Below are 20,314 nucleotides of genomic sequence, written 5' to 3'. Positions count from 1 at the left end.
TCTTACCATGGTACTCAGATAAAACTAAAAAAAAACCCAACACTTAAGAAAAAGAGTATGTATACAATGTCAGTTTAATTTTAATGACATAGGGTTTGCTGTAACAAGTTTTTGTTACTTTGATACTTGACTTGTGGGTTTAGGTATTTCGTAACAATTTGTTGTGGTTTAGATGAGGACAGACTAAATGCACATGTGAGTTAATACACAGTAATTGGATATTTGTAAAGGAGCTGGGATGTTTTTTGCTTCTGTGAAGGAGGGATTAATAATGCAAAGAACAGGACCAACTAGCAGAAAACTGGTTATCTCTGCTTTCCTTGCTGGCACAAGCAGTGGGTATCAGCAGTCAGGAGAAACAGGGTGTTAAGTGTGGAGGTTCTGCCTGTGCAACCTTGGTCTCAGGCATCCCTGGAGGTCCCCCACAGCAGGCATCCCCAGAGGTAGAGCAAAGGCTTCAGCCAGCTTCAGGCTGAGATAGATGAGGCTTATGACAGGGAGAACATCTTCCAGGCTCATCTTTACAGGTGAATGGACCACTCTGAGCTGCTGCTGATCGATTGGTGTAGCTATTCACCAGGCAAATACTCCTGCACGAATTTAGCTTTTCTTTTTTTCCTAACAATTGTAGGGTTTTTTCCCATAATACCTGCCTAACTGTACTTGTCTAATAAAAATTACATCCATTGTATTAGCAGAATACTTCAAAATGATTTGTTTGAAGTGACAAGATTAGCTATATTTTATTTATTTGACATCAAAGTCATAGAATCAGTAAAGTTGGAATGGTCCTTTGGAGATCATCTAGTCCAATCTCCCTGCTCAGCAGGGTCACCTAGAGCATGTCAGACAGGGTTGCATCCAAGTGGGCCTTGAAGATCTCCAGAGAAGGAGACTCCACAACCTTCACGTTTACCATCGGAACTTAGTTTTCTATTAAGGCTCAAATTCAGGATCCCTATTTTACTCATTAAGGCCACAGAAGAGATTTTAGGAGGTAGCCAGATAGCTGGCCAGCTGCTCAAGCACATGAGCCAAGGCATGTGTCCCTTTTACAGTGACTGCACAATACAGAATCAAAGAACAGTTGATGTTGAAGGGGATCTTTAGAGACCATCTAGTCCAAACCCCCTGTTCAGATAGGGTCTGATACAGCAGGTTACCCAGGATGTTGTCCAGATAGCTCTTGAATATCTCTAAGAGAGTCCATAACCTCTCTGGGTAACCTGTTCCAGTGCTCAGTCACCCTCACAGTAAAATGTTTTCCTCATGTTCAGAAAGAACTTCATGTGTTTCAGTTTCTGCCCGCTGCCTCTCGTCCTATCACTGGACACCACTGAAAAGACCCTGGCCTCGTTCTCTTTACACCCTCCCTTCAGATACTTAAACACATTGATAAGATCCCACCTCAGTCTTCTGCAGGCTGAACAGTCCCAGCTCTCTGCCTTTCCTCATAGGAGAGATGCTCCAGTCCTTTCGTCACCTCCACGGCCCCTCACTGGACTCGCTCCAGGAGATCTGTGTCTCCTGTATTCAGGAGCGCAGAACTGCACCCAGCGCTCGGGGTGTGTCTCACCAGGGCCGAGCAGAGGGGCAGGATCGCCTCCCCCGACCTGCTGGCAGCACTCTGCCCGCTGCACCCCGGGATACCGCTGGCCGCCTTGGCCACGGGGGCACGTTGCTGGCTCACGGCCACCCGCCGCTGTGGCTGCGAACCACCGCTCTTCCGCGCTCAGCGCGGACCCAGCTCAGCAGCGCTGGGCAGCGCCCGCAGCGTCCACCTCGCCCCGGGGTAAAGTCTCCTTTCTAGGAGAAACCCGCAGGGAGACGTTTCCCCCTTCCAGCAGCCGCGGAGGGCGTCGTCCATGGCCAGGCCGGCGGGAGGCCGCGGCGCCCCGCGGCGGCGCCGTGCGCGCCCGCCCGCCCGCGGGCGGTGCGCGGCGCCGCGGGTCAGGGCCGCGGGCGGGCGGGCGGGCGGGCAGGTGGCGGCGGGGCGGGGCGGGGCGGGGCGAGCGCGGCGCCGCCCCCGCGGCCCATTGGCGCCGCCGGCGGGGGCCGCGCCGCGCCGCGCCGCCCCCGGGCACAAAGTGCCGGTGCGGCGGCGGCGGCGGCGTCGGTGCTTGGCCATGCAGAGCTGCGGGCGGTGGTGGGGGCGGCTGGCGGCCCGCGGGGCGCCGCGGCACCTGCGGCCCGCCGCCGTGGGGCAGCAGCAGCGGCGGTGGGGCGGCGGCGGCGGCGGGGCGGCGCGGTGCATCGAGCAGCTCCTGCCGCCGCACGACGACTTCTGCCGGCGGCACATCGGGCCGCGGGACGGCGAGAAGCGGGAGATGCTGCGAGCCGTCGGGGTGCAGGTAGGTGGCCGCGCCGCCCCTCTCCCCGCGCCGCCCCACGGCGCGCGGCCGGCGGGGCGGCCCCCAGCGCCAGGCCGCGCCGGGGGAGCTGACGGCGGCGCGCCGGTCGCCTCTTTGCAGAGCGTCGAGGAGCTGATGGAGAAAACCATTCCGGCCAGCATCCGTCTCCGGAGGCCGCTGAAGATGGATGACCGCGTCTGTAAGTGCCCGCCGCGCCCCGGCCGCCGCTCGCCCCCTCCCCTCGCCCCCTTCCGGCCGCCCAGGCCGGGGCCGCGCCGGGCGCGGGGTGCTTGGCTCCCTCCCGCCGCGCGTCCCCTCCAGGCGCGGAGCAGAGGGACCTCCCGCGCCGCGTAAAATGAAGGATCAGGTCTAGCGAGGTAGCTGCGCCCGCCGCCCGTCCGTGTCCTCCCGCTCCCGCCGCAGGAGCGTGCTTCCTGCGGGACTTGCCCTCGGGTTTGGGATCCGCAGGAAAACTTGTGCAGCGGATGGGAGTTGTCTGGGAACCGTTCCTGAATCCGAGTGCAGCGGTGCCTTCGCTTTGCCCCAGGAGTCCGACGTGGGGGGAAGGTGTGGTTAAATAGTCACTTTACCGCGGACTGTAGGAAATTGCCCTTTCAAATGAGCTGCTGCCTTCCAGTGCCTTATACGATTGGCACGACTGTGAGTTTTTCAACAATATCATGCATATTCAAATAATACTTGAAACCTGCATGTATCTCCATATAACACGCACTAGAGACAATGGTTAGCGTTTTGAATCTATCTGATTGAGGGAAACGGATAAACAGCAGGAATACAAAACCTCAGATCCAGTTGTAGTGGCACTACAGAAATTCAGCAGATTGCTTTAGAAAACTTTGAGACATGATAAAGTTTTAGATACTTTTTTTTGTTTGTTTGTTTGTTAAAGCGAGGCTTTGATCAGAGCCCAAAACTTCTGGCTGCGTTAATTGCAATTTTGATAGATAACTGTAAGCATCATGCTTTGAAAACCTGTTAGTGGAAGAAAAAAAAAAAAACTTTAAAATGCAACTAGCTAAATAATTCCATGGAAACGTACAAAGCTTAGTAGCCAGTAAAGACGATTACATCAATATTCACTATGTTTGTTTTAGGATCACTTGCCTATTTTGTTAGCGTTTTGGTCCCTCTTGCTGGGCTTTACGCTGCTCATCAGCACATTGTAATTTGAGTGTAAACTTCAGGCCCTGAAGCTTCTGTGGGGTTCCTGGCCAGTTCAATCTGGTTAGTCTGAGATGACATCACACGCGAGAAGCAGCCGCCACAATGAACAGCCGGGAAAATCACAGCCTGAAAAGACAGATTCTAGACAGGAATAATACATCAGTGATAAAATGTTTTAAAAATATAAACTTTTAATTTGTACAATGATTTTTTTTTAGGTAAGCTTTTCCATCCTATTAATATTGGGGGAAGGGAGGGAGAGATGGAATTTAATTTTCTTCTTCTTTCTACTTGAATAGTGTAAATATTTCTTGATATATTCACTCATGGGAAATATGTTTTAATCAAGATGTTCCCGTATTGGAAGCTGAAAGAGCGATTTTATTTTTTTTTTTATTTATTTTTAAGCTTGCCCTTAAGGGAAAGAACTCTAGGGAGTTTTGGGGGAAGGGGAGCTGGAGGGTATATTTAGGTCTGTAAGAGGGGATAATGTAGACTGTCATTAATAACTACATCTTAAAAGTCATTCTAGGTGGTTTCTTCATGATATTTTGGATTTAGTATATTAAGCTGTTATAATGCTTTTTATTATTGAGACTTTGCATAAATATGATACACATGCTTACTTTAATACCTTTTTAACTATGCTGTTACTTAAAACTAAGCCAATACTGTCAACCTAAATGAAAATCTTCATGCATTGTTTTGTGTGTTCACGTACTAATTTGCACAATTATTTTGAAGTGGTCTCACAATTAATTACTATGAATTAGTGATATTCTGCTGTATACAAGTTCTCATTGTACAGCAGGACCTCATTAGCTAACAGTGTGTGTAGTTCATTGGTATTTACTCCATTTGCTGTGCTGTTCCTTTTCCCCCGTAGTAAACTTGAAAAGAATGTGACTTGATGCAGACTCCTGCGCTGCATGCAACAATGAATTTTAAAAATATAGACACTTGCATGAGGTGCAGAAAACTTGTCTGTACACTGTAGTGTTTTCTTTTCCTTACACTTTGATGTACTAACTATATTTTGTAATCTGGTATGTAGATTTTTGCCACTAGTTTTATGCTGTATTGCTAGAAGGAAATCACACAGCCTGTAGAAGACCAGTTAAAAGCTTCAGCCTAAAGTTGTGCAACTTCACATTGAACATCTTGTGCCTAGAACATTGTATTCTGAGTCAAACTTGCTTCCTGATCAATGTATTATTAGAGAGAACACTGTCTTTCCAATTAGCAGTGTGGGATTTGTTCTGTACATATGGTGTATTATTTCCCTCTTACATCTTTTGTATTAAAGAGCCGTAGCAAAATAAGTAAAACGTCATGAGAACTGTATTATTTTTAAGTGTGTTCTGTTAATTTAGATAAAGACAAATCTTACTCCCTTGCTACCAGAACTCAGATATGCAATGTGAGAACAGGGCAAGGCAATTCCAGTTTTATTCTTCAACTTTATCATTCATAAAGCTCACGATTTCCTAAAATGGCGAGTTATAAAGGCGTAAGTAGACACTTCACTTTTTTATTTGCAATTTCTGTTTAAAAAATATTCATGTGACTCCCCTAGTTAGGAGTCTATCCTAATTAGGAGGAAAAAAGTTATGCAGGAGAAAAATGTCCATACAGGGTTATATATTTGCATAGTTAATCTATATACGTTGGCAACGTTTTTCAGCTTAGGCAAAGCTGTTATGCAAACTGTGTAACAACACAGTACCAACTGGAGAAGGGTGGGGATGTCCCTGATGGAGACATTTCACATATATCTGTATTTTCAAACTTTGATTAGGTGTGGCAGTAGGAAAGATTGTTTTGCATTACTGCTGCTTCTGTTGGTAATTCTACTGGTAAGAAATTGTCTGAAAGTTAAAACATCTGTAAGCTTAATCTATCCAAGAGCAATAAAAACAACTTTTTAATATAAACTGCAGCCACATGAGGAATTTTTAAGTGGTCTAACATTAGGAATGATAACACTGTTCCTAAACAAAACATCTTATTACAGCAGAAGCACAGCTTTCCTGACACCTTTTATCTTTACTATGTGGTTTTGTGGTGTGTGTGTGTGTGTGTGTGCGCGCTTTTTTTTTTTTTTTTTTTTTTTTAGCATAGCCCTACCTTCAGTGGAAGAATTGGGCTTCATTACTTCCTTGACTGACATAACATATTGACATAGAAAGCCTGTACTGTAACCTCAACTGGATGGTCTGAATGGAAAAGGCATCCTAGTAAATACTGTGCTTTGCTGGTAAAAGTGCATCTATACTAGAAATATAATACTAGTATTTCTGTATCGGTAGATCTCTTCAGGTATAGAATTGGTCAGTGATGAAGTAGAAAAATAAAGGAATATAACTTGTGCTGAAATAAATTGCTTCCTTTGCTATGTAATCTGACAGAAGTGTCTTATGTCACTGTCCTGATGTTAAGCTTTCTTCTTTTTATTTTTTTTTTTTTTTTTGGTTTGTTTGTTTGTTTGTTTTTGAGGGGAGGGGAAGCCATTTTAGAGGTACCTGCTGCCATTAGCCCACTGATAATTCATGTTGTAAAACCACTTGAACGTACAGCTGAAAGTCAGTAGCAGTGAAACAGAACAAACTACCTGATTCTGAGAATAGTAAGTTGCAATCCCATATCTGAACTAATTCTGTGAGGGAGGCTTTTAAAGTCACCTTTCTCTGTAGATAAAGTTCAGAGGAAGAATGTTATTTTGAAATATCACTTATTTTCAAATCAATACTGATAACAAAGGCCAGCTGTCTGTTTGGTATATAATTGTTGGCTATCGGGTGGTGTTGTAGAGCTCTTTTTCCCACTGTCACTACAAGCACCTTTAACAATCAGTTTTTCTTTAGGTATTGAAGGTGCTTTAGCACATATAGTGACTGCCCTAGTTGAAGTAAAAGAACAAGCCACCTTATATAAGGGTAATCCTCTTTCTTTTATCCTTGTAAACCTGCTGTGTGTTTTAGTAATAGCTATCTCTGTAATGCTTTTTTTGTCATAGGCCCATCTCTGTTTCACGAGTGTACTCTGTTAAAATTCAAAGACTTTATAGATTCTGATACGTATTTCTACTTTTCAATTAGAATTTGAATTAAAAGAATGATTTTACAAACTTTACAATGACTCTTCAAAATATTTCAAATTTAACTCTAAAATTTTCTGTTGTAAATGTTGGTAACCTGCATAGGCAACTAACTGGGTCTCCAATCTAAGCATTTTTAAAATGCATATGATTCAAAAGTAGCCATATTCAAAAACAGTTTGTATCTTCAAGTTAGTTGTTCTTGTAGTTAAATTAAAAATGGCAGTTAGAAAATAAAGCAATACTTAGAAGTAATTCTGCATGGGACTGATGTCAGGAGTCAGTTTTAAGTAGACTTTAGAGCTGACTTTGTCATTTTTGACTGGAGAACATATTGTACACCTGGGATCTCTACAGCCTGGACGATCACTGCTCTCCAAAGAGCTGCCACAAACGGGGCTGGAACTTGCCTTCCCCCGCCGCATTTCACTCCTCTTGGCACTTTTTGGCCGCTGCTCCCGGTCCAGCGGCTGGCAGGCTTTCAGGGTAGGAAGGTGAAAGGCAGACCAGTTGCTGGCCCTCAGCCGCAGCATGACTCCCTCTCCTTACAGCACCCTCGGTTGCCTCTGCTGCCCAGGCAGGCTTGGCCTGAGCAAACAGAGGAGGAAGAGGAGGCAGGGCAGCAGATCGTGTTGGCTTTCAGCCCTTCTCATGAGGAGTCTCTAGCAGGACTCGCCATGTGGAGCATCTGCTTCTCCCAGGCCATTCTACGGTGTTTTACATGTCCAACAGAATTTGACAGCATTTCAGAGTAGTTTTACTTCTATTTAATTTTACTTTATTGCAGAGATGGAATTGCTGAAGCGAGGGAAATAAATTGCCCCCCCCCTTTTTCTGTTTTAAAAAACTTGACCTCAGAATTTAGATTTCTTGAAGAACTTACATAACTTGAGCAAAATTACAGTGGAGAAATAGCCACTTCTCATCTATTCTCTTGATTTCTTCTTTCTTCTCTCCCCCCCGCCCCAACCCCTGTCTTAACTTCTTTGGGTACCTTGCTTCCTTGTAGATATCTCACAGGTCCAAAGCAGAGCTACTATACTAGCCAATAGAACACCAGCGTAAATAATAGCATTAACACTTCAGAACCAGATAATCCTTCCCTCTTCCAGTTTTCCTGATTTTTTGCCTTTGTTTTACCTGTGTGTGTGTGTGCATGTGTATGTATGAGTGGCACTCATGAAATGTCCTCACTGAACTCATAGTGAGAGCTTCTGTGGTTTTCTCCACAGCTCTAAGATAGCAGTGCTACAAGATCAATGAACTTTATTCCGTGTACTGCCTCTGATCTTATATTCTAGTGTGTTGAGTGCAGGGAATAAAGATAACTGCAGTGACTTAATTGGCAATTCTTTTCTTGCTGAATAAGGTTCTTGAAGGATTTATAGACTATATCCAATAGAATGAATTCAAGATAAAGGTATTTCAACTGTGCTTCTTAGAAAACTGGAAACAAACAGCTGAGTGTGATGGCTGGTTTCTTAATAGCATCTTTTTTTTCTAATTCTTTTTTGATTCCCTGTTCCCCATATTGCTTCCTTACTTTACCAGCTGGTGGTAAGAACTGAAATCATTAACCCAGCACTGAGGTCTTAAAACAAGCTATGCTTAAACCATATATATTGAAACCTTCCAAAATATACTAGTCTTGTTCGTGTGTTCTGGCTTAAAAGAAAAATCATCAGCAATTATTTACATGACTATACTACACCCGAAGTGTGGGGTTGTGGCAGAAAGGTTCTATGTTTCTAGGCAGTTTTTTTGATTTGGTGGCATTCTTATCTACCAAAATGGAAACTTAGCAATCTAATTTTGAATTTGAAAAATAATTTTTAAGCATATTGAAGCTCACTCTTGCAGGTATAGCATTATTCTGTCTTTATATTGAATGTTCATTTACAAAGTGAACGTTGCAGTGTCAGACCCATTCTATAGTTCATGTTATGGGAATCTGCAGTTGAAAAATGGATGTGCTGGAATGGAGAATATGATTACTGTGACCAGGAAGGAAGTGGATCGCAAGGCAATGTGGGCTGACAGGGATCTAGTTCCAACCTCCAGCCCAAAGCAGGCTCAGCCATGGGTTCAGACCAGGTCACTCAGGGCTTTAACCAGTTGGTGCTTGAAAATTTCCAAGGTAGCACAACCCCCATGGGCCCTAGCTCTGCTGATGGGCTGTCTTTGATGGGGGAAAGGTTCCTTGTATCTTGCTGTTGCCACCCACCTCTGTGAAAAGCCTGGGTGTATCTCCTTAATTTTCACTTTAATCCAGAACCTTATCGGTGTAAACCAAGCACGGATCTGATTACAAATTAAATCATCTTAAATCTACAAGCACGTATATTTGTTCTTAGAGAAGCCAGGCTGGACAGTCAAATCAGGGGCTATTGACATCAGTTACACTGGTGTAGAGCTCCTTATTGGTTGTAAGTATCTTACTAAAATGATGCCTAGAGCTTTGATGAACTCCTTCAAGGAAGTGTTCAGCCTAGGGTAAAGTGAAAGGGCTGTTTACCCCAGATCTCTTCAAAGAGGCATACCAGATGTAGGAGATGAATACTGAGACCTGCTGCTGTTGCCTTTGTAGTGACCAAAGGATCAGGGCAAGTGAAGTGAAGCAGAGATGGAGGGAGTGTGCCCTCCAGCATTGTCCTGATTAAAAAGCTAGTGATACAACTTTCTTCACAGATAATTCTTATATAAATATTGTAATTAAGAAATATAGTCTGTGTTGGAATCTGTATATGCAGCTCTTCTGGATGGCATGTGGGAGCTTACTTGCTGCCTGAGCTGCTTACTGTCTCACTAAGCTTTATGCTGTATCTCTTGAATCCATTTGGGAAAACGTGGTATTTCAGGGAGCTCTAGTACAACTTCAGTGTTTTCCTTTGGCGGTTGTTAGCTATGTCTGCTGTGAAATGACTCTCAGCTTTCTAGAATAATCATCCAATCAGGTTAACAAAGGAAACAAATAGCATCTGGCACGTAGTATAATATTTCCAGTATGTGTTCACTACAGAAATCTTACTCTTAATGTATTTTTTGTGTATGACATTGGGCTAGTGAGCAAGTTAAGTGCTATCCAACTTCTGCCTTTAACTGAATTTAGATTTAAATGAACAAATGCAATAGCATTTCCAAACAAATTGTTGAAATTTCAGTTCTGCAAGAATATAGAAGCTATGCACGGAAATGCCTTTCATCAAAGTATTTGTTTGATAGTGACAGAGAGAAAGAGGTTTAAAATGTTAAAACTCACTATAAACAAAGTACATTTGTCTGAAATAAGTTCTGTAGGAGTAGTTTAGGGGAGTGGAACTGTTTACTACATTTCAGAAACTTTGCCTTGGGTATTGCTGAGTTCAAGTTCGATGAATATAGGACCTGAGAGTCCCCGGGGGGAGGGGGGGGGGGGAAAGAAGTATTTTACTGAAAACAAGAAATGTATTTATAAATTGATTTAACAATGATGAGTTTTGAAATCAGAGGTTTTGATCAATGAATAATAGAGTATATAATGTAGAGTTATTATTTATTATGTGTCTGAGGAAGAAACTATTCAAAGACCGCCATCAAACAAAAGGCAGCCAAAAGCCACTTCCCCATAACACCAACTATTTCTCTTGTTACGGCTTTCACATTGGTCAGAGTCCTCTGATTGTTCAGTTGTTGCGCTTTTGACACGAGTGACATTTACATTGTTTAGGATGCGCAGTGTTTTATTCAATGTTAAAAAAAGAAAAATTCTCCAAAATGAAATATTTATGGTGGAACTATTGAATATGATTAATGTGAAAGAAAACTGAAAATGAAGCTGTTAACAAATATGTTTTTCCAGTTGCATCCAGAAAAGTCACCTCATAGAGAGAGAAAACAAAACAAAACAAAAAAAAAAAAACCACCAGAGTTAGATCTGGTAGAAGTTAAATTTTCCCATTACATTTTACCAGATTTTTTTTTTGCTTTTCCTGTTCTTGTTTGGTATCTTTTTCTGATAGAATTTATTTACTGCATTAAAAAAAAAATACAAGGCAGTTTAGTTGAAAACTGTGCTAACATTATACGTAACTGAACTTTTCTGCTATTACTTTTTCAATTAGGTGAAAATGAAATCCTTGAAACTCTGTACAATATTGCAAGCAAGAACGATATATGGAGGTCCTATATTGGCATGGGTTATTACAACTGCTCAGTACCTCAGCCCATTGCACGGAACTTACTGGAGAATGCTGGATGGTAATGTACAAGATTTCCTTATTAAATATATATGTATGAATACCTGCTTAAATTTCATCTTATATCTCATTCTATAAAAGATTTTTACTTATTACATAGACTTCCATGACTTCTGTTCACAGCTTAAACTTCTTATGAACTAAAACATAATGTTTTAATTTGCTTTAAAGGAAGTATGCAGATTTAACTCTAAATAAAACTATTCTTTCCTAGATTCTGACTAAAATTAAAGAGCTTTCTCCTCCACTAATGTGGCCGATTATGGACACAATAAAATGCTATGCAATACTCTGATTATGGTTTTCTTATGAGGTTTTCTTATACAGCTTTGGAAATTTCAAGTGTTTTTTAGGTTTTGTTTGTTTGTTTGTTTGAGACCAGAGAGCTTCAAAAGCGTGAACATATATCCACAAAGTATGCCTCTCTTTAAGCAAATAACTCAGTCTTCTGTTTTCTGAGAACAGCTTGATAGTGTGCTTGATAATTATTTTTTGAATAGACTGATGGTTTAGTTGTTTAGGATAAGCCAAAAAACAGTCTGTCAGACTTGAATTTTACTATTTTTTAAAACATAAAATGGAAAAATCTTTCAATGTGTTCCTTTATATATTTTGAGCAACATTATTCTAAATAGTAAAAGCTTTTTGTCTCTCAAAGGACTTTTCAGGAGAAAGGTTCTAAAACTTGGTAATAAATACTCATTTAGCTTTGGATGTTATTCTAAACATCTGTAACTCAGAATTAATACATCAGAAAAATGAAAATGAAATTCTGTCCACCAGACTGAATGGCGCTAATATCATGCATTGTCTCATTTTGAAGTTCCTGTGTCCTTTTTTGCACTATAGTTATATCATAATTAACATCTTTGTTACTGAGCAATTTTTGCTTGAATAAAACCAATGTTTAAAGAGATAATTAAAAAGTGGAATCAAATTAGTTACTGTAAAACTCATTGTTTATTAAGTACTTTATTTTTATCAGGTTAACCAAATACTGCATTTTTACAAATAACGACTGACATGTACTTCATGTGGGTAACTGTATACATAAACTTCCAATCCTGTTTATTATTACACTTTGTTTTATTTGTGTATCATCAGGCTTTTGAATTAAGAAGTTGCACACTGACCAAGAAGGCACAGATATTTCTAGGAGTTGCACTTCTTAGACTTGAGGAGTTTATGAAAAAGAATGCATTGCTAGAGTGAAAAATAAGAATGGTTAAAGTAAATGACTTGAAATAAATTGCATGTTTTTAGATACTAAAAAAAATTATATGATGTTAGTAAAGCACCTGTGAGAGTTTATTCAAAAATCTATTCTTGGACTGTCTTATAAAATCAAACTAGAATGCTAAAAGCTAAACCTGCAGAAGGTTAAAGTAAATTGAGTTTGCTGGAAAGGGAGAGATAAAAGCAAGCTTCTTAGCCGTACAGACTTTTATGGACAGTGTGTCAGAAGTCAAGCCTCTTCTTGCACATCTGCTAAATGTGTATGTTAAACACTAACATCTACCCATTACAGCTTCAGGGGAAACACTGCAAGTTAAGGCTTTTTGTTTCTGCTCAATTCTGTGTCTTTCACATGATTTGTTGCTTCTCATTGCTTGACCTTCTTTAGAATTGCTCACAAAAGTGTATGAATACAGAAATGAAGGACATTTTAGTATTTATGACATTCAGACTTAGTAGGAGGAGGTAGGAAGAAAAGGGGTAGATTTCAGGAAGAAACTGTTTAGAACAAAATGTATTTTCAGCTGGAAATGGGACTATTGACCCATACTGCATTCTTCAGAAGTTTGGTCAGAAAATCTTCCTGGATGTTAGATTCTGCTAAGAAAATAGTCAGCCCTGCTGGAGTTTCAAAGCTTTTTGAAGTATTCAGACAGTGGTGTACAAGATCTTTATTCACAATAAAAATTTGAATAGCTGAATTATTTTGAGATAAAATTGTCTGACCAAAGCTAGTACTAATTAATGCCTGGGAAGTTGGCATTCAAGAATACCTTGTATTGGTAGCTTTTGAAAAAGCATAGTTATCTTTCTCTTTTAAGTCTTAAACCCATTTGAAACTGTATTCTTGAAAGAAGCTACTTGAAAATACTTAGAGGAGATGGTCTTCAGACAATTTATTTTATCCAAAGAACACTCTGATTCAAAGTTATAAAATAAGCTGCAAGTTTTTTGTAGTGGACTGTTGCTTGACAGAATGCCATAGTTACAATTCCAGTTTCCTAAGAAAAGGATTTGTTTGCAGAAGGTGGAGGATGGGAGGCTCTTGTTTTTGATCCTTTGTCTTTTTGGTCTTAGTTATTTTGTATCTGCGAAGTCTGTAACTAATAATTCCCTACTAACCTTAGGTGGAAGTCTTAGAAAAAAATGATTTCAATAATTGAAACAGCTCACCTGCTTATTTTGTCCCTAAATATTAAATTTGTAAGAATAAAGAAATAAGAATATGTTCCAGGGATATCAGCAATCTTTACATCAGTAGACTGACTCATTAGCAATTAGCACTCACCTCTCCTGAAAATCATTGCATACCTTGCAAAAATGTCAGATGTGTACTCCAAGTAACTGATTTCTACTTCCAGAAAAGATACAGAAAATTGCACAAGCAACTAGCAAACATGCCAAATTTGACGGGAAATTAAAATATTTTTTGTGTGAAGTATTTAGAATTTTTATGCTTCTTTTTTGAAACTGAAATTGTCTTTCATAAACATGCCATTTCATAAGACTATTCAGCTCTCAGATAGATGGGTAAGTTTCAGGATCACCTTTATATCAACTCTTCAAAGAATCATGAAGTGCCAAGTGACATGTCTGGAACTCTACAAACAGTTAAAGAACTGGGGAATTTTGCAAGTCAGGTAGAATCACTTCAAGTTGGAAAGCCACCGGTGCTCAGCTTTGCTGCAATATTTTTCTACACTACAGTGTTTATATATTGCGTATTTATGTTAAATATGGATGGCTTGCAGGGGGAAGGGAGGGAGGGATCCAATCTTGCCCTTGCTGATGAAATTCAGTCCTAAAATTCTAAAAAGTCAGATAATTTAGAAAATTCATGTACTGTGGTTTTCAATTTTCAAGTATTTAAGGTGAATGAATTATCTCTCTATCTACCCCTCAACCCCCCATATGACAACAGAAATAAATGAAGTTTAGACTTTGGCTTACTGACTACATACCTGCAAAAACTAACCAAGAACTAGTTCACTGAGTACTACTTGGTGATGGTGTTTTCTGAATCTTTTTTGTGATCTGCCAAACTTTAGGCAAAGTAACAGCAAGAGCTGGCTTTAGTATAAAGAAACTGTAACTGTTAATTCTGTGGTTAATGTATAGTCTGTTTGTTTCTTTGTTGAATGTAAAACTATTCCATCTTCAAAGCAGGAGGACTTCTGCTCCTTTCTCAGCCAGGTCTTTCGATCAGCAGCCTAGCCTTTGGCTGGAAGCATGTGTTTCCTGGATACTGCTTGCCTTGCTGCCAGTCTGTTGATCCCAGTCTCCAGGGGCTCCGAGGACACATAATATTACCTCAGAGTCCTTTAAAACATTCATCAGTATCTTAACGTTTGTATTTATACAAATCCTTTTGAAAGTAGGATGTGGTAAAGGGCAGAAAACTGAACTAAAGCAAAGAACTTACAAAAGCGAAAGCCATTTCCCCTCAGACTTTTGAAAAAGCTGGCACTGACTCAAGAAAGAGTCCTCTGGTTTCTCATGGAAGATTTCTTTTGTGTCATGACCAGTCTGCCTTAGCTAACTTGGGAATGTTTGTAGATACACCTCTAGGCAGAAAATACTGACTGAAAATGATTATTTTCCACCAGTTTGACTGAACAAGGAGCATTTATATTCGTTGTCACAATAGTAATTCTTCCTCTTTTTTTAATTTGAACATTGCAACATTGCTGTTACTGGACTTGAATTAATAGCAATTTGAACAAGCTTAAGCAGAACAGATTTTTTTTTTTTTTTTTGAATAAGAGCCATTTGATATGCTCTTTAGAGATTTTATTTATTTAAGTTAATTTTAGAAAGTCATTTTACAAATAACACAGAAAAATGGTTAGAAAACATCAGGCAGAGAGTTAGTGTCTTTTAGACACTGTCTAGTCCTACTTCTCAGGAAAAAATATAGAATCACAGAATCATAGAATCAGTAAGGTTGGAAGGGACCTCTGGAGATCATTTAGTCCAACCTCTCTGCTCAGCAGGGTCACCTAGAGCATGTTAGACAAGGTTGCAGCCAGGCAGCTCTTGAATATCTCCAGAGAAGGAGGCTCCACAACCTCTCTGGGCAACCTGTGCCAGTGCTCCGTCACTCTCACTGGGAAGAAATTCCCCCTCATGCTCAGGCAGAACTTCCTGTGCTTCAATTTCTACCCATTGCCTCTTGTCCTGTCACATGGGACAACTGAAAAGAGTTTGTCCCCATCCCCTTGACACCCTCCCTTCAGGTACTTGTACACATTGATAAGATCCCCCTTCAGTCTTCTCTTCTCCAGGCTAAACAGGCCCAGCTCTCGCAGCCGTTCCTCACAGGGCAGGTGCTCCAGCCCTCTGATCATCTTCATAGCCCTTCATAGCTGGACTCTCTCCAGTAGCTCCATGTCTCTCTTGTCCTGGGGAGCCCACAACTGGACACAGGACTCGAGATGAGGCCTCCCCAGGGCTGAGGAGAGGGGCAGGATCACCTCCCTTGACCTACTGGCAACACTCTTCCTAATGCACCCCAGGATAACACTGGCCTTCCTGGCCACAAGGGCACATTGCTGGCTCATGGTCACTTTGTCATCCGCCAGAACTCCCAGGTCCTTCTCTGCAGAGCTGCTCTCCAGCAGGTCAGCCCCCAGCTTGTCCTGGTGCCTACGGTTATTTCTCTCTAGGTGCAGGACTCTGCACTTGCCCTTGTTGAACCTCAGGAGGTTCCTCTCCGCCCAGCTCTCCAGCCTGTCCAGGTCTCTCTGAATGGCAGCACAGCCCTCAGGTGTATCAGCCACTCCTCCCAGCTTGGGATCATCGGCAAACTTACTGAGTAGGCACTCTGTCCCCTCATCCAGGTCACTGATGAAGAACTTGAACAGGATGGGACCCAGTACTGACCCCTGGCCTACTCCACTAGCCACGAGCCTCCAACTAGACTCCACGCCACTGATGACAACCCTCTGAGCTCTGCCCTTCAGCCAGTTCTCAATCCAGTTTACTATCCACTCATCCAACCCACACTTCCTGAGCTTCTCTAAGAGGGTGTTCTGGGAGACAGTGTCAAAAGCCTTGCTGAAGTCAAGGTACACAGTGTCCACTGCTCTCCCCTCATCTCCCCAGCCAGTCATTCCATCAGAGAAGGCTATCAGATTGGTTAAGCAGGATTCCCGTTGGTGAATCCATGCTGGCTACTCCTGATCACCTGCTTTTCCTCCACATGTCTGGAGACGACATCCAGAAGGAGCTGTTCCATCACCTTTCCAGGGATGGAGGTGAAGCTGACTGGCCTATAGTTGCCTGGGTCCTCCTTCTTGAAGACTGGAGTGACATTGGCTTTCTTCCAGTCCTCAGGCACCTCTCCAGTTCTCCAGCACCTTTCAAAGATGATGGAGAGCATCCTGGCAACAACACCCGCCAGCTCCCTCGGTACCCGTGGGTGCATCCCATCAGGGCCCATGGATTTGTGGATGTCTAGCCTGCCCAGAAGGTCTCTAATCCTTTCCTCCTCAACCAAAGGAAAGTCTTCCCTTCTCCAGTCTTTCTCCCTCACGTCCAGGCTGCAGGATTCCTGAGGGCTGCCCTTAGCAGTGAAGACTGCAGCAGAGAAGGCATTCAGTAATTCTGCCTTCTCTGTATCCCTTGTCACCAGGGCCCCCGCCCCATTCAGTAGCGGGCCCACATTTTCCCCAGTCCTCCTCTTGCTGCTGATGTATTTGAAGAAGCCCTTCCTGCTGTCCTTGACATCCCCTGCCAGACTCAGTTCCAACTGGGCCTTAGCCTTCCTCACAGCATCTCTACATGCTCTGGCTGCATTCCTGTAATTCTCCCAAGTAGCCTGTCCCCTCTTCCACAGTCTGTGTACTTTCTTCTTCTGTCTGAATTTGGCCAGGAGCTGCTTGCTCACCCATGCAGGTATCCTGCCTTCTTACTCATAGAGATGCACTGCTCTTGAGCTTGGAGGAAGTGATCTTTGAATATTAGCCAGCTCTCCTGGACTCCTCTTCCTTCTAGGGCCTTAACCCATGAGACTCCTCCAAGTAGGTCTCTGAAGAGTCTGCTCTCCTGAAGTCCAAGGTTACTATCCTGCCTGTTGCCTTAATTCTTTCCTGCCAGATCCTGAACTCCACCATCTCATGGTGGAGTCACTGCAGCCAAGGCTGCCCCCAACCGTCACATCTCTAACCAGCCCCTCTCTGTTGGTAAGGACAAGGTCCAGCAGGACACCCTTCCTATATATTTATAGGGAAAAAAAAAATATATATATATATATGAATATATATTTATAAACAAATCTCTTTGTAATTTAAATGTCTTCACCATGTGCTGTAGAACACTTAAAATGGATGAAAATTTGCACTAGTATTGGATGGTGTCATCATTATTATTAACAACATCTTAAGAAAGTTGCTTTATCCTTGAAAACAAAATAAAGAAAGAATTTGCACAATATGAACAGATGGAACTTTAAAGTCTTCTAGCAAAATTTACACCCAAGGTTAATGTAAGGTGTAATTTTTTGCTACTAGATGTTACTTTTCCACTACGGATTTTTTTCCCTTTGTCTTTTCTCATTTTGCACCGGTCCTTAATTAGTAATGGTTTAATAGCACAATGTCTTTGTCGAAATGAAAAAATACAGCATGTATATGCACCCTTAATTAATACCTCATTTTTAGTAGCTGATTATTCGGTCAAATATTAACTAATGTCCTTTAAAAATCTGTCTTTTTATCTCCTTTCAACTTTATATGGGGCTTCAGCTCCCAAGTTCTTCAGTGTCTCTTGAAAGATGATACCTTCACTCATGCATCGTGAAAGGCCCTTTCAAAGGTCCAGAGCTTACTAGCATCCTTTCAGTGAGAAAACTGAAAAACTATGGCTATGCATGTTCCTACTTGTCACTTGTTTCTGGAGTTTCCTCTGGATTCAAAGTAACATAAAATCTGGCCTAATGCACGCTGAAATCCAGGACCCTAGAGTTTTGGAAGTGAAAAGAGAGTCTAATCTCTATTTTTGCCTTTCATCGCTGTGTCTCTGGCCTTCTCACAGCATGCTGTGCAACTTTATTTATTTATTTTCCCCTTTGTTGTTCTAATGAGGTGTTTCCCTGGCTGTAGGCTGTCTTTAAGGAGTAATTTGTATTTCCTTTATGCCTTTATTCTCTCAATGATATCAAGTAAAATTCGGGTCAGTCTTTCTTCTCTCCAATAGCAAAAATGCAAGTTGTAATTTTACAAGAAGTGGCATAATTCTGAGCTTGACCCTGCAAGGTGCTACATGCCTTCTCTCCCATAGGAGTGGAGAATACTCAGTAAAAGTAAGGACTTTAGAAACAGTATGTTGAAAGATAACAACAATACCTAAGTATGACTGAATGAAGCGTTCTCATTCACATACTGTGACTTGACTCATTTCTCCCACACTCAGTTGACTGCAACTTTGAAGTCCAATTTCCACTTGGTCTTCCCCACCCAAAAAGAGTACTCATAGAAAGAGATAAAGTTTATCCTGTAAAGAACTAAGTCAAAACCAATATGAAAAATATTACTGTCGTGAGAGCCTGAGAATAAATTACAACTCTCTGAAAATAGCTGGTTTAAAACAGATTTTCGTGTTAATGATTGTGCTTTACAATATATATGCTTTTTCCAGCAGAATAATTCTGTTATGCATTTCTTTTCAAAGATCTAAATTCAGAATTCTTTTCTTACAGGGTTACCCAGTATACTCCTTACCAACCCGAGGTTTCTCAGGGCAGACTGGAGAGCCTGCTAAATTACCAAACTATGGTGTGTGACATCACAGGAATGGATGTGGCTAATGCATCTTTGCTGGATGAGGGGACAGCTGCTGCAGAAGCCATGCAATTGTGTCATCGGTAATATGTTTAAATGTATGGCTAAATTACATAATCAGAGGGAAATCTGGGAGTTGGAAAGGCATCTCACTTATGCAGGGGTTAGGCAGATGAGTGAGCTGAAGTAGAGCGTGGCCTCTTCACTGAGCAGATCAGTGGTCAACCATGGCCCGTGTTATCAGTCACAAAAGAAGGTTTTGGTGTTGCTGTGAATGTTCAGCCATGTGTGTTTGTCTGTGGTATGAATCTCTTGCAACCATGAGCAGTAAAGATGTGAAATTCAAATTTTGCTTAAAAGGAGATTGGAAAAAAGCAAACAAAACAAACAAAAAAACCGCACACACCATAGTAAACCTAATATTGGTATACCAAAATTTACTTTCAGGGATCTTCATTGTAGGGATATTTGGAGGGGGATCTGCAAACCAAAAATTAAATCTGAGGGACGTTATTGAAGGTCAGTGCAAGTATGTATATCCTGAAGGAAGTTACATAGCCGAGGTTGTAGTATAACTATTCAGTTGTTCAACACATCAGTCTGATGTAAGGTCATGTGTTAGTCTCTATTCCACTACTTCCACTACATCCACTATTTGGATGGCACACGACTGGTTATTCAGGACAAAAAAGGGAATTTGTATTAAAAATTAGAGTGGTATTCTTCTTGCTTGCATTTTAAAAAGTATGTATGAATGGAGGCATTCTTACTGTTTAAGTTGGCTCCTGATTTTGCTACATAGCCTGTTTTAATTGTTTTGCCATGTATAAGTATCATTTGAGTGTCTAAGAAGAACCTTCTCTTTCTAAAGGGAATGTGATTCTCATTCAATCACATTTGAGTTATGATAACTAAAATTTATAATTGCTTTTTAGTTTAGGAAGACTCATATTTTAAAAGGCCTTTGATTTTATTTCTGTGGAGAAGAATATATCCTTGATGGTTGCTCTTTTCTTTTTTTCTTTTAAACAGGCACAATAAAAGAAGGAAGTTCTATGTAGATGCTCGATGCCACCCTCAAACAATAGCAGTGGTCCAGACTAGAGCCAAGTAATGTTTAACTCAATTTTTCTCCATTATATTTTCACTTACACGAGTCACTTTTGATAGCTTTATCACATGCCTAATGTGTTTGAGATGTAGGATTACTCTTTTTCTGCAAAATAAATACATAAATATGATATTTAGTATTGCTTCCACTTTTCCATTTAAGTATAACCGAGGTAATCCAAGATGTTTAGAGAGAGAGAGTTAACATATGACAACAAGAAAATATTTAATTTTCTTTCTAAGTTCTTCAGACAAATATGTATATTTTGTTATTAAATTCAATCTAATCATTTTTAGTTAGGAAATGACTTACCCTTGATA

General features: G+C 41.3%; 1 protein-coding gene across 1 annotated transcript in view; it reads left to right on the top strand.

Annotated features, from left to right (window-relative positions):
• The first annotated feature begins 2,126 nt into the window (after positions 1-2,126).
• Positions 2,127-20,314, top strand: part of GLDC (glycine decarboxylase) — a 40,857-nt gene continuing 22,669 nt past the window's right edge. The window contains exons 1-5 of the mRNA XM_062599962.1: positions 2,127-2,351; positions 2,472-2,550; positions 10,734-10,869; positions 18,802-18,966; positions 19,916-19,993. Coding sequence (XP_062455946.1) covers positions 2,127-2,351; positions 2,472-2,550; positions 10,734-10,869; positions 18,802-18,966; positions 19,916-19,993 — 683 coding nt within the window. The remainder of the gene's footprint in view (positions 2,352-2,471; positions 2,551-10,733; positions 10,870-18,801; positions 18,967-19,915; positions 19,994-20,314) is intronic.

Source organism: Rhea pennata, chromosome Z, assembly GCF_028389875.1.
Source record: "Rhea pennata isolate bPtePen1 chromosome Z, bPtePen1.pri, whole genome shotgun sequence".
Lineage (NCBI taxonomy): Eukaryota > Metazoa > Chordata > Aves > Rheiformes > Rheidae > Rhea > Rhea pennata.
The sequence above is the reverse complement of the archived record's forward strand: the minus strand, read 5'-3'. Positions and strand labels throughout refer to the sequence as shown.